At 38.4% G+C, this 23,513-nt stretch overlaps 1 protein-coding gene across 3 annotated transcripts in view; it reads left to right on the forward strand.

Annotated features, from left to right (window-relative positions):
* Nucleotides 1-646: 646 nt before the first annotated feature.
* Nucleotides 647-23,513, forward strand: part of LOC125232604 (homeobox protein Nkx-2.1-like) — a 58,522-nt gene continuing 35,655 nt past the window's right edge. Inside the window, exons 1-3 of one of the 3 annotated variants that reach the window (XM_048138329.1) lie at nucleotides 773-897; nucleotides 7,551-7,701; nucleotides 11,384-11,574. In XM_048138329.1, the coding sequence (XP_047994286.1) occupies nucleotides 7,628-7,701; nucleotides 11,384-11,574 (265 nt within the window). In that variant the 5' untranslated portion in view covers nucleotides 773-897; nucleotides 7,551-7,627. Of the gene's footprint in view, nucleotides 898-929; nucleotides 1,099-7,550; nucleotides 7,702-11,383; nucleotides 11,575-23,513 lie in introns of those variants that run through there. The other 2 variants (XM_048138332.1, XM_048138328.1) reach the window with 2 other exon arrangements.

Below are 23,513 nucleotides of genomic sequence, written 5' to 3' on the forward strand. Positions count from 1 at the left end.
GTACATTCCGATTATTTAGAATAGGTATGAATTTCTCAGTTTGATATTCAGACTGTGTAAAGCCGGCCTTATTTAAACTGCGTAGCGCAGAGTAGGTATTTGTACTTTTCGTTAATATCACACTTTTGTACCTATAGGTAGGTATGTAACTATTAAATATCGACTAAAAAGCAAACAATATACCTAATAGGTACAGGTATGAAAACCTTACTTAAATAACTCAGTACCCACAAATAAAACTATGTAGCGCCTGACTACATTTATCCATAGCGGCACTCTCAATTTTAAATACTAACATAGTGCTACACAGTAAGTAATACGTACCTATAAAATGTGAACATAGAAAAAGTGGCAAAACACAGACAGAACCGTAATCAACCAGAACAAACTCCATGACAGCGATACAAGAGCGATACATAGACAATGTAATATCGAACGCAACGAATTGTTTCATTAGGACGGCCCGTGCACGAGTGAGCCGCGCCGCCGAGCCGGCGTAATTAGCGGAGCGGGCGCGGGCCCGGCCCCTCGGGCTCCGCCAATAGCGCGCGGGCCGCGCCCACCGCGCGGGGCGGCCCCAGCGCGGCCCGGTCGGGGCTCCGGCCGCCACTCTCGCCCCGAGAGCCACTAGAGGCTGAGCCGTCGAGTGGCGTCGAGTGTGGCCGGTCGGATGTCCGCGGAGGGCGGCGGCTACTCGCCGTGTCCGGCGGAGGCGCTGCCGGAACTGAGCGCCGCCGAGCTGGCGATGAGCTTATCGCCCAAGTCCGCGCTGCTGCAGCAGAACCTGTCGCAGCTGCAACTGCAGCACAGCACGCCCTTCTCCGTGACCGACATCCTGTCGCCGATCGAGGAGTACCGCAAGCTGGAGCTCGCCAACAACCCGCCGTCGCCGTACAGGTGCGTCGATCGATCGAGGGGGGGCCCCTCCGCCCGCTGATTTTTCGAGTGCCGAAGGTCCCGCCGAGAGTGCTCGAGCGGCGCTCGCCGCCGAAGGATATAGTTCGGTGACGTTTGTGTGTGCAGGTATGTTATGTTGTGATCGCCGGTCAAGTGGCCAGTGATGTGCGCCGACGCCTAGCCATGCGTGAGTGCCTCTAGGTAGGTACTTAGCCTTCTACTCCTCTCCTCTTCGCCAACTCTTGTGCTTCAAAACTTATACAATTATTTCAATGACACTTATTGCAATTTGAGTGGTGATCGTGTTACGGATGAAGCTCGTGGTCCATGAATCGAACCGTGCGGTATACTCCAATGCAGATCCGTGATATACCTACTTATTACTTATGTAGGTACCCAAGTGTTAATGCTCCAGATTTTGAATATTTTAAGTGAAGGAATACAAACACTATAGATAGATAGGTTCCTACTTTTGTCTATTTATGTAGATACATGCACAAAATTATTTCAATACTAAATTTAAACAAAATAAGTGCGTAATAGGTAGGTACTCCAGTTTATTTTGCGCTCTATGCAACGGTCATTGGCGTGTTTTGTTTTAGTGAGTAAAATTTATTGAAGTGAACACTATTATATTAAGTTTCTTTGTTAACGTAAAAACATATTATTATAAAGTAACATAATAATAAAACACGTACATTAAAACTGTTTAAATAATTTTCATAGCATTTAAAAAATATTTCGTTTAAAAAAACCAAAATTACTAAATAATTTTAATTCCTAAATTAAAAAAAAAAACACTGAAACTTCCACCATTCCATATCGTTACCGTAGTAGGTAGGCCTAATCATGCGTCGGTTCGCTTGCGTGGCTTGCAACCATTCCTTATTTACCTACCGTCTGAATTGCAGTATTTGCAGTAGGTAACTAGATCATCAATATCACACATTATAACAATGTTTCGTATGATTACACTGGTTAACAATGGTTTTGCCCATGAATGATGAAATACAAAAATAGACAGTACTTGGTAAATACTAATCATCAATTATAATATTACAAGTGTCTTAGCTCGATTTATCGAGCTTTGCAAGTTTAATCTTGTATTGCGTTCGCCGCACTCTCGCAAGTTTCGACTTGTTCGTTATTATAGCACAGCTTTACTTTACTAGATTTAATACATCATAAAGAACGTTAAGATTGCGCTGGCGTTCGCTAACAAACACCGTGAAAATACAATTAGTGTATGACGTGGTAATAGCACTGTAACATACAGCAACATCTTAAGTGTATCAAACAAATTTTGTTTTTAGTTTTTATTGTGAAGTTTGATCTAAAACTTTGTGAATTTATATTTTTGATATGCCTCGTTCCTGTGAAAGTATTCCTAACAATTTTTGTTACGTTTGTGGTAAATTCACTACAAAAAATACGAGCGAAAACTTCAGTTCCAGAATCTGTCGTGCTTACGAACTTTATTTCGGAATACCAGTTAAAAATCAAGACAAGCCCTGGGTTCCGCATGTAAATGTAATATGCTTGAGTTGTGGTAAACACTTGCGAGATTGGCTATCCGGCCGCCGATCATGTTTGCCTAAAAGGATCACATTAAAGATTGTTATTTTTGAATAAATAAGACAGAAGGGCTTAATACGCGCAAAAAGTTCAGGCATGGAACAGCGATACCAGGGCAAATGGAGTCCTGCTATGTTAGCAGCCTACTGCTGGACGTTGAAGAGAGAGGCTGTAGATATTATTTATAAACGGAACAGCAATATATTAACTCATTTTTAAATTTTATAATATGTGATTTATGAATATAATGTTATCTTAAGTCAAAAGATTTTTATTTGATTCCACAAAAAAACGCGAGCTAACTCGACCTTAAAACTTACATCAAAATGTATATTTAGAGGTATTCTTTCGCAATTAGCACAACTCATTTCATGGATTAACAAAACCTTAAAATTTGTTAACCAGTGTTATTAACCAAGTGAATTATAACCATTATAAAAAAATTCAATTTTAACGTGTCAACGTTAAAAACCCAATTAGAAACGATTGCTAATGAAAATTGTTTCTCACAAAACTAAAGGTTTATTTTGCAAAATTAATAAACATGTTTACCTCTATAATTAAATAAATTGTACCAACAAAATTGAAAACATTTGAGAATACCTCTCAAGTCTCAAGTAATTGTGTACCCAACAACAACTTATAAATATGTAAGTACCTACTAATGTACGTTAAACTTTTATAATAAAATAATATTCAAATATATTACAAAAACCAATGATTAGCTAGTCATACTAAATCTCGGAATCTTTATTGCTTTTTCAACAACAACATAAATAGTTAAATTTAATTTTTTTAACTTTAGGTATTGGTATAGGTAAGTAGGTTTAATTGACTGTACCTACATTATTTTATGTAAGTATCAAAGACTAAAAATGCGATGAACATAAAATATTCTCAACATACAAAAAAGTACTTAATTACCTATACCTAAGTAAACAGTTATATACAACCGGGACTATATCACGATATAGCGAATGTTTGACACCTTTAGGTATTTCTGACTTTTAGACAACGGTTAGGTACCTACACACCATTCGCTGGTCGAGATCGCAACTCTGTCGATATGTCGGATATAAAATTAAATTGCTAGTCAAGTCAATTATAAATTATATCAAAATAAAAATATGCTTTAAACAATTTTAAAGTTAACATAATGTTTATTAGGTACGTCTCTATGTATGACAAGTAGTTAGGTAGGTAGGTAGTTATGACGCAAGCCATCGACAGCTTTTCAACACTAAATTACATGCGCAAGAGTGTTTGTCTTGCCCATAAGAGTGGACTCACACATTTGGGTAAACACGGTGATAATTCTCGCACTTTGGTTTAGTTTAGAAAAAAAAACTTAAGACGACGTTTTATTTCAGTGAAAATTTATACCTACTCGTGCGTCGATGTCGATTGATAGCTACTTGCTTAGGTAGATTTTTAAAATCTGCGGCAATTCATAGTCATCATATAATTTATTTGCTTGGGATTAGTTGACAAAGCGGACCCCAGGCTCCCATGAGCCGTCGCAAGGAGAATGATGATATAATTTATTTGCTATGACTGCTATAATAATGATACAAGCATAATTACGATTAATTAAAGTTATACAGGTGTAAATAAATATAAAAACCGGTCAAGTGCGAGTCGGACTCGCTCACCGAGGGTTCCGTACAAACTTTCAATAGTTGAATCATCAAAATGTAATACTTATTTGTAATTCTTAAGCTGTAATTGTTAATATTTTGTATGACATGTCAAAAGTGCTTATTTAATTAAGCCTACTTGAATAAATATTTGAAATTGAATGTTATTCATAGAACTCTATAGATTTGACTAAATCCCTCAAGACTCAATTTCCCACATAACAAGTAATATTTTTATACAATTTTATTGTTAGACAACGTCCAAATAAAATCAAGACTATTCGACTTCAATAGTTTACGACTTACGACATGTCGCAAGGACGCTCCTGAACTGACCTCATTGTATCAGGAAAAACGCGATGTAGGAAATGAGCGTTTAACGTACAGCGACATCTATCGGCAAATTGAGTCCCTAAACTAATGCGCGCGAGCTAGTATGGAAGATGATTTTTATGGAATAATTGTTTATTGCGTGAACCGATTTTAACCATTTTGCCTTTATTTGAAAGCAGGTAATTTCATTGTTATTTTATTAAAAAATACAGGTACAATAAACACCCGCAAGGGTGTTGAAATTGAAAATGTAAATCTGAAAGGTTTTTTATAAATAAAAATTTCCCACCCTTTTAGAAAATATTGACAAAATTATTCAAAATCTCCTAATTACAGTTATCAATATAAAATTGGACGACCGCTCATGGACTCAGGCTTCCCTGCCAATAAGGCATGGCGGTCTGGGTATAAGAAAAGTGTCCAGCGTTTCGCTCCCTGCATATCTGTCCTCTATCCATAGCTCACAAGAATTGGTCGCTAAAATTTTAAAGTCCCCAACAGACCAATTAAACTTGCCGGTAAAATCAGAGGCCAGATATGCATGGAGCAACGCCTGCCCAAACGGAGACCTGCCCGAATATCCCAATTCACAGCGACATTGGGACGAGCCGCTTTGTAGGCTGGTACGGAATAACCTGTATCAAACGGCAACCAGCCTTCAAGAGCGTGCTCGTCTCCTTGCCGCTTTCGAGTGGGAGTCTGGGCAGTGGCTTCAGGCTCTGCCGTCCGTGGCAATTGGTACCTTTTTGGACGACTCCACTTTCCGCATCTCGGTCGCTCTCCGCCTGGGAGTGAATTGTGTTACCCCGCATCGCTGTCGCTGTGGTGACCCAGTTGATCAGCTGGACCACCATGGCTTATCCTGCGGCAGAAGCGCAGGACGCGCTTCCCGCCATGCGAGCCTCAACGACGTCATCCGTCGGGCCTTAGCCAGTGCGGGAGTACCGGCCGTATTAGAACCAACCGGTCTCACTCGCGATGACGGAAAGAGGCCCGACGGCATGACGCTCGTGCCATGGAAGATGGGACAGCCCTTAGTTTTGGATGCCACTTGTGCTGATACTCTGGCGCTGTCCCATCTCCATCGCACCGCTTTAAAGGCTGGCTCGGCGGCCAATTCGGCCGAACTCTTCAAGCGGCGCAAGTATGCAACCATTAATAGTGGTTGCATATTTGAGCCGTTTGGGGTTGAGACCCTGGGGCCCTGGGGGGAAGGCGCCCACAGGGTCTTCAAAGAATGCAGCCGCAAGCTTGTGGAATTGACACGTGACCAGAGGGCTGGGTCATATCTCGCACAGCGGATCAGCATTGCCATACAACGTGGCAATGCTGCCAGCCTTCTGGGCACGTTGCCAGTGGACGGCGATTTGGGGCAAGTCTTTTATTTATAGTTTATTTATAAGTTTAGATTTTAGTTTTAGTTTGTAGTTTTATTTAAGGACCTATTTTTTTTTATTTTTAGGGTTCCGTAGTCAACTAGGAACCCTTATAGTTTCGCCATGTCTGTCTGTCCGTCCGTCCGTCCGTCCGTCCGTCCGTCCGTCCGTCCGTCCGTCCGTCCGTCCGTCCGTCCGTCCGCGGATAATCTCAGTAACCGTTAGCACTAGAAAGCTGAAATTTGGTACCAATATGTATATCAATCACGCCAACAAAGTGCAAAAATAAAAAATGGAAAAAAAAGTTTTATTAGGGTACCCCCCCTACATGTAAAGTGGGGGCAGATTTTTTTTTTTCATTCCAACCCCAACGTGTGATATATTGTTGGATAGGTATTTAAAAATGAATAGGGGTTTACTAAGATCGTTTTTTGATAATATTAATATTTTCGGAAATAATCGCTCCTAAAGGAAAAAAAAGTGCGTCCCCCCCCTCTAACTTTTGAACCATATGTTTAAAAAATATGAAAAAAATCACAAAAGTAGAACTTTATAAAGACTTTCTAGGAAAATTGTTTTGAACTTTATAGGTTTAGTAGTTTTTGAGAAAAATACGGAAAACTACGGAACCCTACACTGAGCGTGGCCCGACACGCTCTTGGCCGGTTTTTTTTTATTATTATGTATTTGTAATGTAATTTTAAAATGAAATAAATCCCACACATTCCCTAAAAAATAAATAAAAAAGTTTTCAAGATACGTGAACGATTTTATTTTTCCTGTAATATTCATTATAATAGCCATGTTTGGTGAAAATTTCATAAATTTATGTTGGTAAACTTCGGAGATAAGGGGGGGGGGCGGTATTTTTTTTTACATTTTCCTTCAAAAAACATTTTTTTTCCAAAACCAAAAAATTATAAAAAATAGTTTTGATATGTACACATGTATGTACTTGAAATTTTCAGTTTGCCCCCTTTCATTTTGGCCATTTTCTATCATTTATATTAATTATTAAAAAAAAATACTTTTAACTTGTAGAGGTTCACAATGTTTATAACTATTCCAAATTTCATATCGATAGCATAAGTAGTTCTCGAGATATTTAACAATTTGACAGACGGACAGACAGACGAACAGAGTCGCACCATAAGGGTTCCTGTTGTACCTTTTTGGTACGGAACCCTAAAAAGTAAAATTATTTAGTTTATATTAGCATTAGCATTCATTGATAAATTGAGTATTTTTTCGTTTTTAAATATTTTTAGTGTTTCTTGAGTTTAATTAGAACGTTTTAGTAAAATTACGGGTAAAAAATCAGAGTTCATTAAATATTTAAAGGCAGGATAACAGGCTTATAAATTTATAACAAATCATAGAAAAAATACCTCGTTTCCTGAAAAATGAATATTTCCATAAAAATGTAACCCGGTACAAAATAAATACCTAAAAAAATATCACTCTATGTAAAATCAACAAAATGCATACCTAAATACAAGAAATGAGTACTCAACATAATTTATTATATTGTACCCACCTTTGTGTGGCTACATTTTTAAATATCTTCAGCGTCTGGTGAAAGTAGGGACTATTTACAATTTTCCAGACTAAGAATTCTGAGCTATCTACAATTTAACAGACATTAAAATCCAGTCACTATATTCAATTTTCTATTTAAATTGTCTTCACAATGAGCAAAAGTCGTATGTCCAAGCTATGTCCCCTTCGCCAGACGCTGAGCGGCGCCCCGGTTCCGTCGGCCCTCGGCCCTTCGGCCTCTGGCCCCGTCGGACTCTAGAGGCCTAGACAATGCAGGACCCCGTCTGGTTCGGCCATGAGCTGCCGCGCAGCCTCTTGTACCATATCGATGCTGAGACGGCTAAGTAAGTAATTAATATACCTAACTACATTCAAAATAAAAACTCGAAAGAATATGACAATATTCTAGTGGCAATGGTTTCTGAAAACACATTTTAATTAGGTAACTCTTTTGATTATTTGATCGGATTTATACGGATAAAATATTTTCAATTTTGCTCATTTAGACTATAGGTAACTATAGGTACAATACATACATATTATAATATGTTTATCATAGTAACTAATTTATTATTTAAAATAATATATTTTAAGATATTTTTTTCTTGTACCTCTGTACTCTGTAAAGTATAGGAAGGTGTCTATTAATCATAGACTGTTCATAAAATTTTATAAGAATCTGTTAGAAATTGAGACTTGTAGAAGAGGACAACATCACCTCCAACACCTCTGGTGTTTCGGGTGTCCATTGGCGGCGGTGATCGCTTACCATCAGGCGAGCTGTCTGCTCGTTGGCCTCCTATCCCAAAAATCTGCATAATACCTAGGTGCTATCGCGTTCATCGTTGGTTGAACATGCCGAAGACTATTTTCAAATGCACCCAAGTGGGTCACTCTTTACATAAGCCAGAAGTCACCAATCTTCCACCAATGGAAACCGTTTGTGATTTTTGACCAGTAATTTTCTCTAAGTAATATAAACCTAAACTGCCTTTACAATACGGTACAACAAATCGAGTTTAATTGTATGCTGTATCCTTTGGTCAAATAATTTTTCGAAGTGTGTAAATTGACTGTTTTTTTGTGACATACTTACACGTGTTTTTGTCATAGTATGCTAACTTAGAAGTCTGATTAATTTCAACTCCGATTCCAGTAATGGTCGGCAAGGCTCATGTAACAACATCTTTGGTGTTCATGGTGCTTATTGTTAGGCGAAGACTGTCTTAGTATTACAAAAGCAAGAATAGACGGAGACGTAATAAATGAACCTCATTAATAGCTAATATGATTGAATTAATATCGGGCCCTCATTTTACTAACTAAAACTGTGGAGATCTCTATTCAACTAAAACAACTGACAATTAATAAAATTAACAAAGCACCAGCAGAATCGAAAGATAACAAAGTTAAATCAATTAAAATCATCCCCAATTATAACGTCCTAACCTAAAACGGTTGGCGGGAATTTTCCCGCCCTGTCAAAACTCAATTTGTCAAGTCAAACATCGTAATGGCGGAGGGCGGTTTATCGTCGGCACGCTAATCTCTATTTAGGTGCTTTAAGGTTTAAAATTCACAGGTCGGTGGCATGAATGGTCCCGTTAGAGGGCGCGGAGATTAAATTGTGTAAATAGGGATTAAGCAGATAAGCTGAGCATTGTCTAGTTGGATGGCGCCGGCCGATGCGTGTGGCTGATTTGGGTCAACCCATGGTCTAGTAGCAAACTAAAAAAACTGTCGAGAGCACGCTGACGTACGACTGTCACTTTCAGGGGGCTGTTTGATCACTTCTTTATGTGTCCGTTATAATATAATCCTCTTTTGTTTACTCGGATTTCGGAAATTGACGTGTCAATTGGTTTCTCACGAGTGTCCGAAAAAACAAAGTGCTTAAAGATACTAAACCAAAACATGTCGAACCCCTTGACTCATATTATGGTACGCTAATGGTCACAGTAGTACAATTAGCGTCCTGGTTGAGGTCAAAATCCTCATTGGGGTCGCAATTAGTGCTAGTGCCCTCTAAACGCTAAGCCAGTAGATAACCATAGTGCTCCTACAATAGAGAGCGCTTTGTAGTTTCTGCGGTGTATGTCCTTTCGTCTAGTTCCATGCAAATATTGCAAAATACTCGACTAAAGTGGTTTATAAGAAGAGACGCTGTTGATTTGCGTAGGATGTTCCATTGAACAGTGAACACACAGCTTATTGTGCAAATACACCACAATCATTTATGATATTGTATTCAATACAATAATGCAAGTCTACGTTGAAGATTTTAATTCAACGGCGATGGTAAAGACGAAAGGGGACAAAGTCACGTGACCGATTCTCTGATGTGCAAAATGGAGTCTACATTTAGATACTCTGAACATATAGTGTCTTAGGAATTATTTCCATGCAATTCTATGTGGTATAGGTATTTATAGAATTTTAGTAATATCTAAGCAGTTATTGATTTATTGGATTTGTTTTCCTATTTTTATAATCAATTTGCTTTAGGCACAGCGGGCCGATTTTTGAGTCTCACGCGTTCGAATTCAGAAAATTGTCACTGAAAATAATAAGCAAGTCACCGTTTTCAACCGGTATTTTAGTGACAAAATCCCGTATGCGAGATTCAAAAATCGCCCTCGTACATAATTATAATAAAAATTATTCTCACAAATTTAATATTTTATTTTATTTGTTATTCCCATGGTATTGCAACATCTTTAAAATAATCTTGAACGTGACACATGTCAAATCAATGGCATTGTGTGGGTGTGCAAATACTACAAACAACTAAGATGATGCTTTATCACAAGTAACAAAATTGTCAGGGTTAGATTTAGCTTCAATAATGATGAAATGAAATCTTCCTATTCACAGACTTACTTAAAAAAAACCGGCCAAGAATGTGTCGGGGCCACGCTCAGTGTAGGGTTCCGTAGTTTTCCGTATTTTTTTTCAAAAATTGATCAACCTATCAAGTTCAAAATGATTTTCCTAGAAAGTCTCTACAAAGTTCTACTTTTGTGATTTTTTTTCATATTTTTTAAACTTATGGTTCAAAAGTTAGAGGGGGGGGACACATCATTTTAACTTTAGGAGCGATTATTTCCGAAAATATGAACATTATCAAAAATTACTTTAGGAAAGGAAATACCTATCCAACAATATATCACACGTTAGAGTTGAAATGAAAAAAAAAAACACTCCCTACTTTACGTGTAAGGGGGGGGGGGGGTACCTTAATAAAACATTTTTTTTTACTTTTTATTTTACCACTTTGTCGGCGTGAATGATATAGAGGTACATATTGGTACCAAATTTCAGCTTTCTAGTGCTAACGGTTTCTGAGATTATCCGCGGACGGACGGACGGACAGACGGACAGACGAGGGGACAGACATGGCGAAACTATAAAAAAAAATAGAATTAATCACTGAGACAGGTATTATGTGCCGGGGGCCCAGCCAAGATGACTATTGTTCATCGCGGACGTTATACAAATCCATACTTTGTCAAGATTTCATTCGCTTTTTATTACCATATTGTGCACCTGAGCGCGGGGATACTTACATAAAATCACTACATTTACTACACACACACATTACATTTACTAGGAAACGCTGAGCGCAACTCTATCATTAATAGAGCTATTAATTACATATCCATCCATACATATTTCGATCACTTATGATACAGTTCAAGGCAGCTTTACTTTTGTCGTGGAAAGACTCTTTCGTGAGACATAGGTATTCAAATATCGAGTCATGGAGACACTTATGATATGAGTGCTCGCGGCTGGTATACAAAAATACGCCGTGCACCAATTCCATATAACACAAAACATGTTGCCAATTGCGATATAATAAACGCGAGTCAGGGTCGGTTGCACTAAACCGTCTGTCACCGAATTTAGCGTTCGCAATTTTTTTTGTATGGGAATTCTCATCAGACTTCTGCTGCATGGGGTTGATGTGACGGTTGACGTTCTCTCTCTTTTAGTCGAAGTGCTAACAATAATTTCCCTCCGCAGGTCAAATTCGTCCGGCAGCAGCATCAACTCCCCGCTGGGCGGGGGCTCGTGCATGGCGGGCAACCCGTACGCCGTGCCGCTCTACGGCCAGCCCGTGCAGGGCTACGGCTGCGCGCCCGCCGACCTGCCGCACTACGGCGACATGCGCGGCGCCTCCTGGTACCCCGCCTCCAACGACCCCAGGTTTGCCAGTGAGTGTACTTACAGGTCTTTTAGGCGATATTTTATATAATTTTCCCAATTTCAATGTAAATTGCACTTCTTAGTCATCATCAGAGTGCTAAAAAAGTTGGGTAACTGATACGTAATTTTTCGTGATTTCATGGCATGGTCGCCATGTATGGAAATATGCGTGAGGCCGCGTAGTACCCCGCCTCCAACGACCCAAGATTTGCCAGTGAGTGTACTATCAGGTTTTTTAGGCGATATTATACTAAACTCATTTTGAAACTCTCACTCATTTCAAATGCAATCTGTAGGTCGCTAAGGGAGTAAGGACATGCTTGTAGCCTTTATTTTATCCCACCTTCGACCCTAGGTTGGCAAAATGCGTCATTCACGTATTTGACTTAAATCGATTAAATTTCGGTAAAATACGGGTAATTGTTAGTTCAGTTATATTATTATTGTATTATTCATATTCATATTCATATCATTTATTGCATTCATGTTCATTACATACACTGTGTTTCCGGTATCACTCAAAACCTCAGACACCCCAACTGATTTTTATTTTTTTAAACGTATCTAGAATGTTCATTTTTTAATCTGATGATTATTATTTGTTTAAATTGAATTTTTAATTTTCTGTACAGCTCTACTCGGCTTTTAACTCTACACTCAATAAAATAATTGCTAGCTACCATCATAAGCCTTCAAACTGTTTAATTGTGTACGTTACTGCAACGACACAAGGTTTACCAATAGACAGCTATGGCAATGTAAAGCACTTTAACCTGTCTCACAGTAAACTTCAAATTGGACAGGTGACTCAGTAAGCAAATTTAAACCTAAAATTCAAAATGACAAGGTTGTTATTAGGTACGAGTTCAGTTTGTTATGACTTATGATAAACTTTAAATTTAAACTGACGCACAACGTCTATTCCGTAGCAGAAAAAAAAATCGTCCAAGTAACCAGCCAGTATTAATACCCTTAAATACTGAAAAAGGTATACAACCTCTAACAATATGATATGCACAATGTTGTATTACGAATTTGTAGAATGGGCACGTAAACAATAACTAATAATACAAATTAAAACAAAAAATATTACCCCCATCATGATATACCTCAATCGATTCTACTCTCGATTCTGAACAAACAGTTTTCAGGTTTTTAGTGTTAAGTGAAACACGGTGTATACAGGTGGTAAAGATACAATAAGTCGGTACATGATACCCTGTTAGGGCGTTGCAATTACCTTAAAAACTAATTGTAGCTATTTACAAGTTATAAACAGAACTACATTATTCAATACACAATAAAATAATAAAAAGAAGCAAAATATGTGATAATAAAAATAAGAACATGTCAGTCAATAATTATCTTCGTCATCATAAAATCTCAACTATTAAATAATTAAATTAAGTTAAATTAAATATGATAAAAAAAAAAAAGATATTTATAAAAAATAAAGAGTTAAATTACATTGATTATTTATTTATTTATTCTAGTGTTCTATCTGATAAAAAATCCTCGATTGTATAATATGCCTTTCGTATTAACAATGATCTAAGTTTGTTTATAAATGGTTGTATTTTTTGTTCACTTGTTATGGTTTTTGGTAATTGATTGTAAATTATCACAGATCTATAGTGGGGGCTATCTCGAAACATTTCTAAGTTTGGTTTTGCTGGTAACAATAGTTTGTCTTGTCTTCGGGCACTTTTAACATGGTCGTACAAAGTAATATGTTTCCTAACAAAAACGGCAGTTTCCAGAATGTAGAGACAGGGAAGGGTGAGCATGTTTTCCTTAATAAAATGTTCTTTACATTCAGCTCGGCCGCGAGCGTTTACAATTATTCGGAGGAGTATTAATGAATATTCTAGCCCGATATGACACTCGATGTACTTTTCTGGAAACCTAAAAAGTCCAAATTTCCCATAGACTAGGTACCTATGTAAAAACTGTTGGACTCCAAAAGGCAGTGTGGAAAATTTAATGGAAATTGGGAATGGCTATGCTCAATTTCAATTACTTGCTCAAGCATAAATAAAAGTGTTGAAAATAAAGTATTAAACATCGCAAAAACTTTATTTTGAAAACTGTAAACAAATCTCCAAAAAGGCCATCAAATGGTCCGTAAAAGCAAAGAGGCGGGATATATTTCCATCGTGCAAAACTTTTTCAAAATGGCGTCGACGCATGCGCGCAACCCGACACCGGCTGCCAACCTAGCGCAGCCAATCTATCGTCACTCGATACTGTGCAAAGGTTGCTTTTGATAGGTGTGAAATCGTGTTGGGTTTCATGGCAAATTTGTTGGGGACCTTGTAAACATTCAGTTTCGGTTACTTTTTCGGGTGTCGTACTTAATTGAAGTAACATAATTACTAAGTGACGCTATTATGTAACTTAGAGATTGCTATCTGATGTTTAGAGCTTTAGATAAATTTTTATAATAATGTATAATTATGTAATAATTGAATGACTCTAGCTATAACCTAACATTGGACGCTGATCTTAAGACCTCTGTCTAATTTGATTCTAGGGATCCAGAATTTTAAAGTATTAGAGCATCTATCATTTGACGATGTGAAGTGGGCAGATTTGTTTTAATAGAATAAAAATGTTAACGAATTTAAAAACTTGAACGCATACGCCAATCTTAAAAGCAGGTAATAATGTTGCAACCTGGAATAATGTGACTGAAACTAACGCTGGCTGACGGTAATTGCTTATCAGTAGGAGATTCAGTAAGCTCTTTTCCTTTCTACTCTACTTACTCGAATATATAGAAAATAAAATAATTCATAAGATCCCCAATATTCAAGAAGCTATAGGTAAACAATGAAATATCAACCCATGGATAATTTTATCAAACATTTATTCAAATCAGCCATTTTCAATCTTTATCCTCAATACCGAATTCCCATCGATGGTGGCAAACTCGAGCCTGGGTAAACACCATTAAGCACAATAAAAAAGCCGAGTAAGTAAAACAAGCCGCCGTGCCGGGAGGTCGCGCAAGCGACTTAGTAACCAGAGATTAATGAGACAGAACTGTCAGTTTACGAAGACGGACAGTTTACGAAGAAGGCTGTGGCGGAATCAAAAAAAGATGAAGTGGAATTTGATTGGTGTGCTGAATTGTATGTTATGAAACTCGCATGCGAGTTCTTGCACCGTGTAAATGTGTCCCTATAAAAGAAAAGTATCTAGGGCGCGATTCTGATTTTTAAACAAGCTTAATTTTTTTTGATATGACTTTGACGATAGCTCTCAGCTCTCAGTCACTTACAATAACATAAATAACATAATTATTATTACTTATTCTAAGCGTGGCACATATTTTTGAGGCCTTCAAACAACATTGCTGTTGTCTGTACCTATGTAAAATGAAAAATTATTGCTTACAAGTCAATTACAAAGTCATGGTCATGTCAAAACCATTTGAATATCCTAACAAATTATGAAAAGAGAATCGACATCAATGTTCATGTTGTGCTTGGCTAGGACAGACCATTCAGTAGAATCGCAGTTCAAAGGACTAGGGAATTTGGTAGGTACTATATCACATTTACCGTACTCTGGTAATTATCGTACTCTTTAATCTGATCCTGCAGGTGTTGCAAGTTAAGTGATCTGTAACGAGACATGCTGTGCTGACATTGATCATTTAGTTACGGACTAAGTAAACCATTTGTTAGTCGTATCCTCGAAATCAAAAAATCCTTGTAGCTTTTCACCTATTTGCGTTTCGCCGCGATCTCAAAATTTCTGAACCGATTTTTTTTCTTGTAGTATGATTTTTGGTCGCCAATTACAATGTTGTACAAAATTCATAGTATATTTACTTCCCTGCCTTTCTTCACTATAGGTAGGTACTTGCTTTTCACTTCAATAGATATTTTTAACTTCTGATTAGCAGAAACGTCTGCAATCGATGCCACTAGGCTTAGAATCAAGTCTCACCCAGGGCAGACATTTTCCACTTTTAAATTTATTCAATAGATGTTTGTTTGTAATGCGTTATTAGATATCGTGATATTTCTTTCAAGCACTTTATCTCTATAGTTTTGTTTTGTAAATGCATTTCGCATTTGCAGTTTTTCTCCTGGTTATATGTATAAACTCGTTGTGCATTTATGACTGATATTACCAAGATATTATACTGGTTTTAAAAAAAGGCTATATCTCAATGATATAGCCTTTTTTTTAAAACCAGTAATACAATATGCGACCCAGGTAAAATGCGACTAAAAATATTTGCGGCTAACTGAATAGGCTATTAGTGATATATGCTATATAAAAATCTATGGAAAATATATGCGGTTAACTAATTAGGCTATTGATAATAATGTTACATCAAAATTTGCTATTGTTGTAAAAATATATGCGAGTACCAAAATATACCATCGATATTACACGCTACAACAAAATACGTTATCGCGGCAAAACGCGACGTATACGACTAACAAATGAAGTAAACTAAACCCTACTAAAAGTACTGTCTTTATTACAACTACCGTGTCTGACACGATGGTACTCTGTAACCTGATCGCAGCCCTCCTGCAGGTGCGCGGAGTATCGCGTGGCCGGGCAATTGCGATCACTTGTCTACACGATGCTACTCGTGAGGATCTGTTACAGGACAATGTGCTGACATTGATCACTTAGCGGGGTAGACCGTATTATCATATTAGACAGTAAAAGTAAGATTCAGCAACAGTTATATGTGGCTCCTATGGTGTTCCTTACGTCCAAGGGCGACGAAGACCGCTTCTCATCAGGCAGCTTGTTTGATGACTATTACATAAAAAAGTGATTAGCGTAAGAAGACATTTTCGTTTTCCATGTCCATAATTTACACTTCAAACGTTGATACATACAATGATTTATCAATGTAGAGTGGAAATTAACGATAGAGCAAACCGTATAATTCTATAAGATTATTTTTAAAACGATATTAATACCTAAACGTAACAATGTGTGATTGTAACATGATTATGTCATTGAGTATCTTATCTATCCTATCCAACAGCCGCAAGTTATAAATTATGACAACAATACAAAATGTTTTCTTAAACTATTTATTTAATACTATTGTACTTAACTACTTATAATACACTTCAATGTAAAACAATTGAACCTTTACTCTAAACGTAAACTAATTCCAAATTCGGAACACTCGAGAGACGTGATGGCTGTCACCCGACACCACTCGAACGGTAGACAATACAAACCCAAAGACAATAATTGAGAATCCAAAACTTGGTTCCATAGAAAACCCAGTAGTCTGAGAGGACTGATGGGAGAAAGTACAAACAAACTGATTGAGTCAACAATAATAAACTGTCTATCTCGAACAGCTCGGAAAACAAAGATGGCGGCTAATCGGGAGATAATTAGGCGCGAAATGTTTCCAAATCGCGGCTCCGACGCTGCAACTGACGCAACTCACGCCATGAATAAGCCTAATTAAATCGCTCTATTCAAATTTAATTACGTGTCTACCTACTATTTTGGTAGTGCGTCACGAAAAATCTAAGTCAATGATTTATTATCCGGATACTTAACTATTCAGTCATTAATGACGCACTCGAGTATTGAAGCCCATCTTACCTCGTCCCGGTTACCTATTCTCTATCTATGTATTGCTCTGTTAGTTTGCGAATAACGTCATTATGGTCAAACAAAGTGCTCCGCTCCGCGGTGTTTACTTATTGTAATATGCAATTAGTTCGGCGTTTATAATCTGCCGGGCTGTTTGATTTACCTTTTCTTTACAACACCGCAAACAAGCAGACAAAACAATGTGCTCGAGCGCAATCAGATCAAACAATTTTCAAGTGATTAAACTCTCGTACGAAAATAGAGGCACGCTTCCGCACAGATAAGCATCTTTAGAGGAGATTAAAACGGTAAACCTTAACCGAGTGATGTCCGTACAAAAAACATGCACTCGAATACCGTCCACCGAATTATTACACCACTAGAAAAAGTGGCCCGAGCGTGGTCCCCCGCGGAACGCCCGGCGGCTGGACTCCCGTACCTGTGTGTCCAGGGGAGTCTGTAGGCAGAGACAAAATAAGCAATTCCGTCCGATCGGTCCCATGTTTGTTCACCACTAGAGCTTTGGCTGGGTAAACATAAGGCCTCACGTCTGCAAATAGCATAAGGTCGATGCAGTCGAAGGCTCGGCCCGGTTCAGAGTATACGTAGGTAAAATTATTTTATCCACGGTAATACGAGGAATGAGCAAACAACGCTCTCCAGTTTGTTACTTCTAAAAGTTCTTCGGCGTCTAGTGGGTCCTTAAAGTTTAAACTTGACACATTTATGATTCGAAATTAATTTCCACGTTCGTAAAATACCTGCAGCGTTAAGTGTTGCTATACATCAAACGGCGTCAGCGGCACGCGGTCAGCTAGCTAAAATTAAAACTGCCGCGGGGAAAAAATAAGTGTGTGACACACTTAGTTGGCGTGTAGGCGCGCCTAATGCGGCGCGAGTGGACGCGTCAGCGGCAGGCGGCCGCAGTTTATCTTTCTTTAGTGTGGCAACACTGAGGGAAATAGCCCGCCGCGAAATTGTTTGCTATTTCATTTCCCACAGTCTCGGGGATGGACACTTAGCTTTTGACATGTACCAGGTGGAGTGCATGGGAATCCAATTAGAAATGACTTCTGCAACTGGATTGTTTATTTACTTTGACTCTGTTGAGTTTTATTTTGATTTAACCAATGAATTCAGATTAGCAGGTCAATAATAATTGAGAACGTTTGAATAATAATGTAAATTAACTGAGGTAATTTAGGAAGTACTGAACTACAAACATACACTAGGTGTATGTACACGCCAACTAACTAAACTACAAATTCTCGTATACATTAAGTATCTGTACATTATTTAATACTAGCTTCTGCCCGCGACTTCGCTCGCGTTATAAAGAGACAAAAAGTAGCCTATGGCACTCTCCATCCCTTCAAATATCTCCGCTTGAAAAATCACGTCAATTCGTCGCTCCGTTTTGCCATGAAAGACGGACATAACAAACAGACACACACACTTTCCCATTTATAATATTAGTATGGATTTACATTTTCTAACATCTAAAATATCTAAGAACTAAACTACGAGTAAATGTATCAACAACTGTTGAGTTCCAAATTTATTATTTTTACATTTAAGGTAGTTTTATATTAATATTTTCAAATGTAGGTACTTGCGAATCACCTCACCCTTCCAAGTCACCTATCCTTTGCCAACGCACGTGAGATGAGTATATCTGTCTCACTCGCCGCGATTCGAGAAGCAATTTTCGCCTCGATCAGTTCCCGTCTAAACTCCGTTCGGCTAACAGCCTGCGCATGGCTAAATATCAAAAATGTGATAAATATTAACGCGCCCCTAAAAATTGTCGTGTTGTGAACAAGTGTATCGAACTATTGTGCCGATTGCTGAAAGGAGTTTTGGAAAAGCTGGCCAGCTCAGAAGAAGAAGAAGAAAAGATATATAAAGGTAGGCGTTGGCATTTTCCTCTTTCCTTTTAAACAAGGTGCAAGCAAGTATTTTGTGTCGTAATTTACTTAATATTCAAATTCATACAGTCCATTTATTTCGAAGCTAAATTATTTTAAAATCATATCCTTCGTGGCGCTTTGAGGGTCGCAATTGTCATATAAATTAATTTCCCGCATAAGTATGTTGTGAAAGCGCTAACATATTTTTTGGTCACTTCTCGCCGAATAGTTAATCTTTTCCATTAAATATACCGCTAACTGTATGGTCATTGTGCTACGTAACTGAAATACTCTGTCACTCATCCTATTATATCTATCGCATCGTCAGGTATTTCATTATATTTCCGCTCCGCGTTACGAAGTACGATAGATCGTAGGTTATTTCTTTATATATTTTATTTTTACGACAAAAATACTCATACACGTGTTCCATTTTTCCTTTGTTCGCATTTCAAAATTGTTAGCCATATTTGAAATAGTCAAGATATTCATTCGTGAATCTTCGGAATTGTTCGGCTCACTTTCGTTCGTTCCGATCGTTTTCATTCCATATATGATTGCACTGCTCGGTCAGCCAAACCGCACCGCACCGCTTACCGAAATATTACAGGTAGAAAAATATTTGTTCCGCTTATTATCGGTTGGCTCGCAGCTAGTGTTCGTTAGGTATACCTATTTATTAGGGAACTCGTTTTATTTAAAACGCGTAGGTATACTGTTTATTTCATTCGAATAATTATATGTTTGACCGCATTGTCAAACTAAATAGTACACTACACCTTTATACTTATACCTCGTAGGTGCATTAGTTTATTTACGACGTTCGATTTATTAGTTTTATTGTAAAACTTGTTAATTCTCAACAAGATGTCTAAATCATCAAAAGCCAGGAAAGGCAGCGAGGGCTTTATTAGCGATAATTATAACACAAACAAAAATCAGCTAGCCCTTTATACAGTTCGGCGCGACGTTATTTACAAGCGCGTCGAAAATATATTGGAACTTGCTTACAAGGCGGAAACCGATCCATCTCAATATAGGGCATTTCACACTAGTACATTAAATTTGGATAAAATGCGTGAAGATTATCAAACCGTTTTAGAGTCCTATAATTTATTGCAGTTGCAAATGCAGCCCGATGCTGAAGTAGATTACGAGTCTTGGTCGGCATTTGAGGAAATGTTTTGTTACATTAAGCAAGTTCTAATCGACAACGAGTCTAAGGTTCCCTCTGAACCTGCGCACTCTTTAAAACCAATATGCCGCCTGCCTAAATTAGAATTGCTTTCTTTTGACGGAGATGTAAAAAACTGGCCTTTGTTTTATCAACAGTTCAAAAGTGTTATTCATGAAAACTCGTCGCTGACTGACAGCGAGAAGGTGTACTATTTAGTTGGCAAATTAACCGGCAACGCCACAAGTGTTTGTTCCGGCTTGCCAGCAACCGCTGAAAATTACCATATTATTTGGAACGCATTGATACAAAAATATGATGACCCGCGTTCGTTGGCGTCAACATATTTTAATCAGTTGCTAACGTTCAAACAATTAACCGCAACCAATGCCGCCAGCTTGGATTCATTCTTAAATAAATTCAACTCGTCTGTAGAAGCCCTTAAGCAGTTGAACCTTGTCGATTTAACCGATTTCATGTTGTTACATTTAGCGCTGCAAAAGTTAGATGCCGATACAATTAAATTGTTCGAAATTACATACCGCAAAGTCAAAATACCTACTTATCAAAATTTAATTGAATTCGTCAAAGAACAAAATAAAGTGTTGTCTCGTTCGCCAAATGCGGCAATTAGTAAGCCAGTTGAAATATCGGCTAAAAAGCATCTCTTGCAAAAAACTAAATCATTCGTAAACACGGATGCGGCCAATGACAAAGGCGCCAGCGATAAATGTTCTTTATGCAAAAATAAACAACATGAACATTTATATTCATGTCAATCTTTTAATAATATGACTCCGCATGACAGGTTCAATTTTATAAAATCTAACGCTTATTGTAATAACTGCTTAAGTGTGAAACATAAGACTTCCTCTTGTACTTCCAAGCGACATTGTTCTCATTGTTCGTTAAGACATCATACGATGTTGCATTTCAATACCAAAGAGAAATCTCACTGCAATGTAAGTGCAGTGGTATCCGCACCCGCTTCTAATAATTGTTTTCCCGCTGCAACAAATAATGTTGTTATTCCCGCACCCGCTCCCGCTTATGACCCGACCACAGCCTTACCCAGTGCTGAGGTCAACCGCACCGCGCAAGCTAATATTATAGACCCGGCGATTGCTGCCGTTAAGGTCGAAAATGGCTTGATTTCTCGTCATGAGGAAAACACAGTTTCTTTGTGTACTTTTGCTGGCGAAGATAACAGTAACCAATGTTTAGTTACTGCTTTACTTGCGACCGCTAAAATTAAGGTTATTGATTCCTTAAACCGCACACATGTCCTGCGCGCATTGATTGACCCAGGATCCATGTCAGATTACATATCTGTCGCTTGTTGCAAGCGTCTCTCGCTAGCTATAAATAAACCGCTATACCCTACTGAAGCCACTGGTTTGGGAGAGTTAACCCTCAAGACCAAGGGGCATACCGCGTTAACTTTTTCATCTTTAAAGGATGAATCATATCGATATTCGATTCGCCCTCGTGTTGTCGACCGCATTACGTCTGAATTGCCCGACTCGCGCATAGATAGGGAAGTTGTAAATTATGCTCGCAATTTAAATTTACCTTTAGCTGACGATGGTTTTTCTGAACCTGGTCCTATAGATATACTCCTGGGGGTCAATGTATATTGTAAAATATTGTTATCAAACAAAATCGAAAGCTCGAATCCTATAATACCTACCGTGTTTGAAACGACCCTAGGGTACATTTTAATGGGTGACGCGGCTATAGTTAACCCTCCTACAGCCTCTCGCACACTCTGCGCGTTTACTAGCGATCCTCTTCACAAGTTAGTAGAGAGCTTTTGGGCAACTGAAGAAATACCTTCTCGCACATTTTTGAGTCCCGATGACCAAAAATGTGAAGATATTTATACCGCAACCACTGTCCGTAATAACGACGGCAGTTATACTGTGGACCTTCCATTTAAGGATGATCCTCATGCATTGGGCGACTCCTTTAAAACCGCAAAAAGGCGTTTTTTGCTTTTAGAAAAGAAATTTTCAAAAAATCCTGAGCTTAAGTCTGGATACGACGAAGTTATTCGCGATTATCTTGATAAAGGTATTCTCACCCGCGCGTCAGCTGATGACGAATCTACTGATGGATTTTATCTACCGCACCGCCCTGTGTTACGTAATGATAAAATTAGCACAAAAGTAAGACCGGTTCTGGACGGAAGTGCGAAGACAGATACGGGTCTTTCTTTAAATGATATTTTGCATTCCGGACGTAACTTACAGGCTAATATATTTCACATTTTGTTAAATGTACGCATTTATAAGATCGCATTTTTCGCTGACGTAAAACAGATGTATTTATGCATTTATGTGAATTCTTCACACCGGAAATACCAACGTATTTTATATCGGTTTTCTGATACCGACCCGCTCGAAGTGTTAACCTTTACTCGAGTAACATTTGGACTTCGACCGTCAGCTTTTCTGGCTATTCGGACTTTACGTCAGTTAGCTGCAGACGAGCGGCACAGATGGCCAAAGGCAGCCTCTGTGCTCGAAAGAGATGTCTATATGGACGATCTGGCTACTTCTACTTTTTCAACCGAGGAAGCAGTTAAGATAGCGGATGAGCTGATCGCCCTCTTCAAAGCAGGCGGATTCGATTTGCTCAAGTGGTCTTCGAATTCGCGGGAGCTGCTTGAGCACATACCTGAGTCTCACCGACAATCTAAATCTATCTCCTTCGATGACGGAGATACGTTTAAGATCCTAGGTTTGAAATGGCTACCTACGCGAGACTGCTTTGTTTTCGATATCTCTAACCCGCCGTCCGTTTGCACTAAACGCGCCATTCTTTCGGCCACCGCGCGTCTGTACGATGTCTTAGGACTCGTCGGGCCTGTAATTTTATATGCTAAGTTGATTATTAAGCAACTTTGGCTTCTTTCCATCGATTGGGATGAAGAGCCACCCCCTCATATTATTAAGCTATGGCAACAATATTTAGCTGAGCTACCGTTAATATCTCAGCTAAATTTTCCCCGACATTTAGGAATTGAGACGAGGTGTCAAGTTTCGCTGGTTGGTTTTTCTGACGCCAGTGAATCCGCATACGGTTGCGTCATATATGCACACGTCGTGAACGGTAACGAGCCACCCGTAGTTACGTTATTGTGTTCGAAGTCTAGGGTAGCTTCCGCTAAACCTAAAATCACACTTGCTCGTCTAGAGCTTTGCGGAATTCTGCTTCTTTCTCGGCTTCTTAAAGAAGTTCACGACACTATGTCCAGTAGGCA

Source organism: Leguminivora glycinivorella, chromosome 13 (genome assembly GCF_023078275.1).
Source record: "Leguminivora glycinivorella isolate SPB_JAAS2020 chromosome 13, LegGlyc_1.1, whole genome shotgun sequence".
Classification (NCBI taxonomy): Eukaryota; Metazoa; Arthropoda; class Insecta; order Lepidoptera; family Tortricidae; genus Leguminivora; species Leguminivora glycinivorella.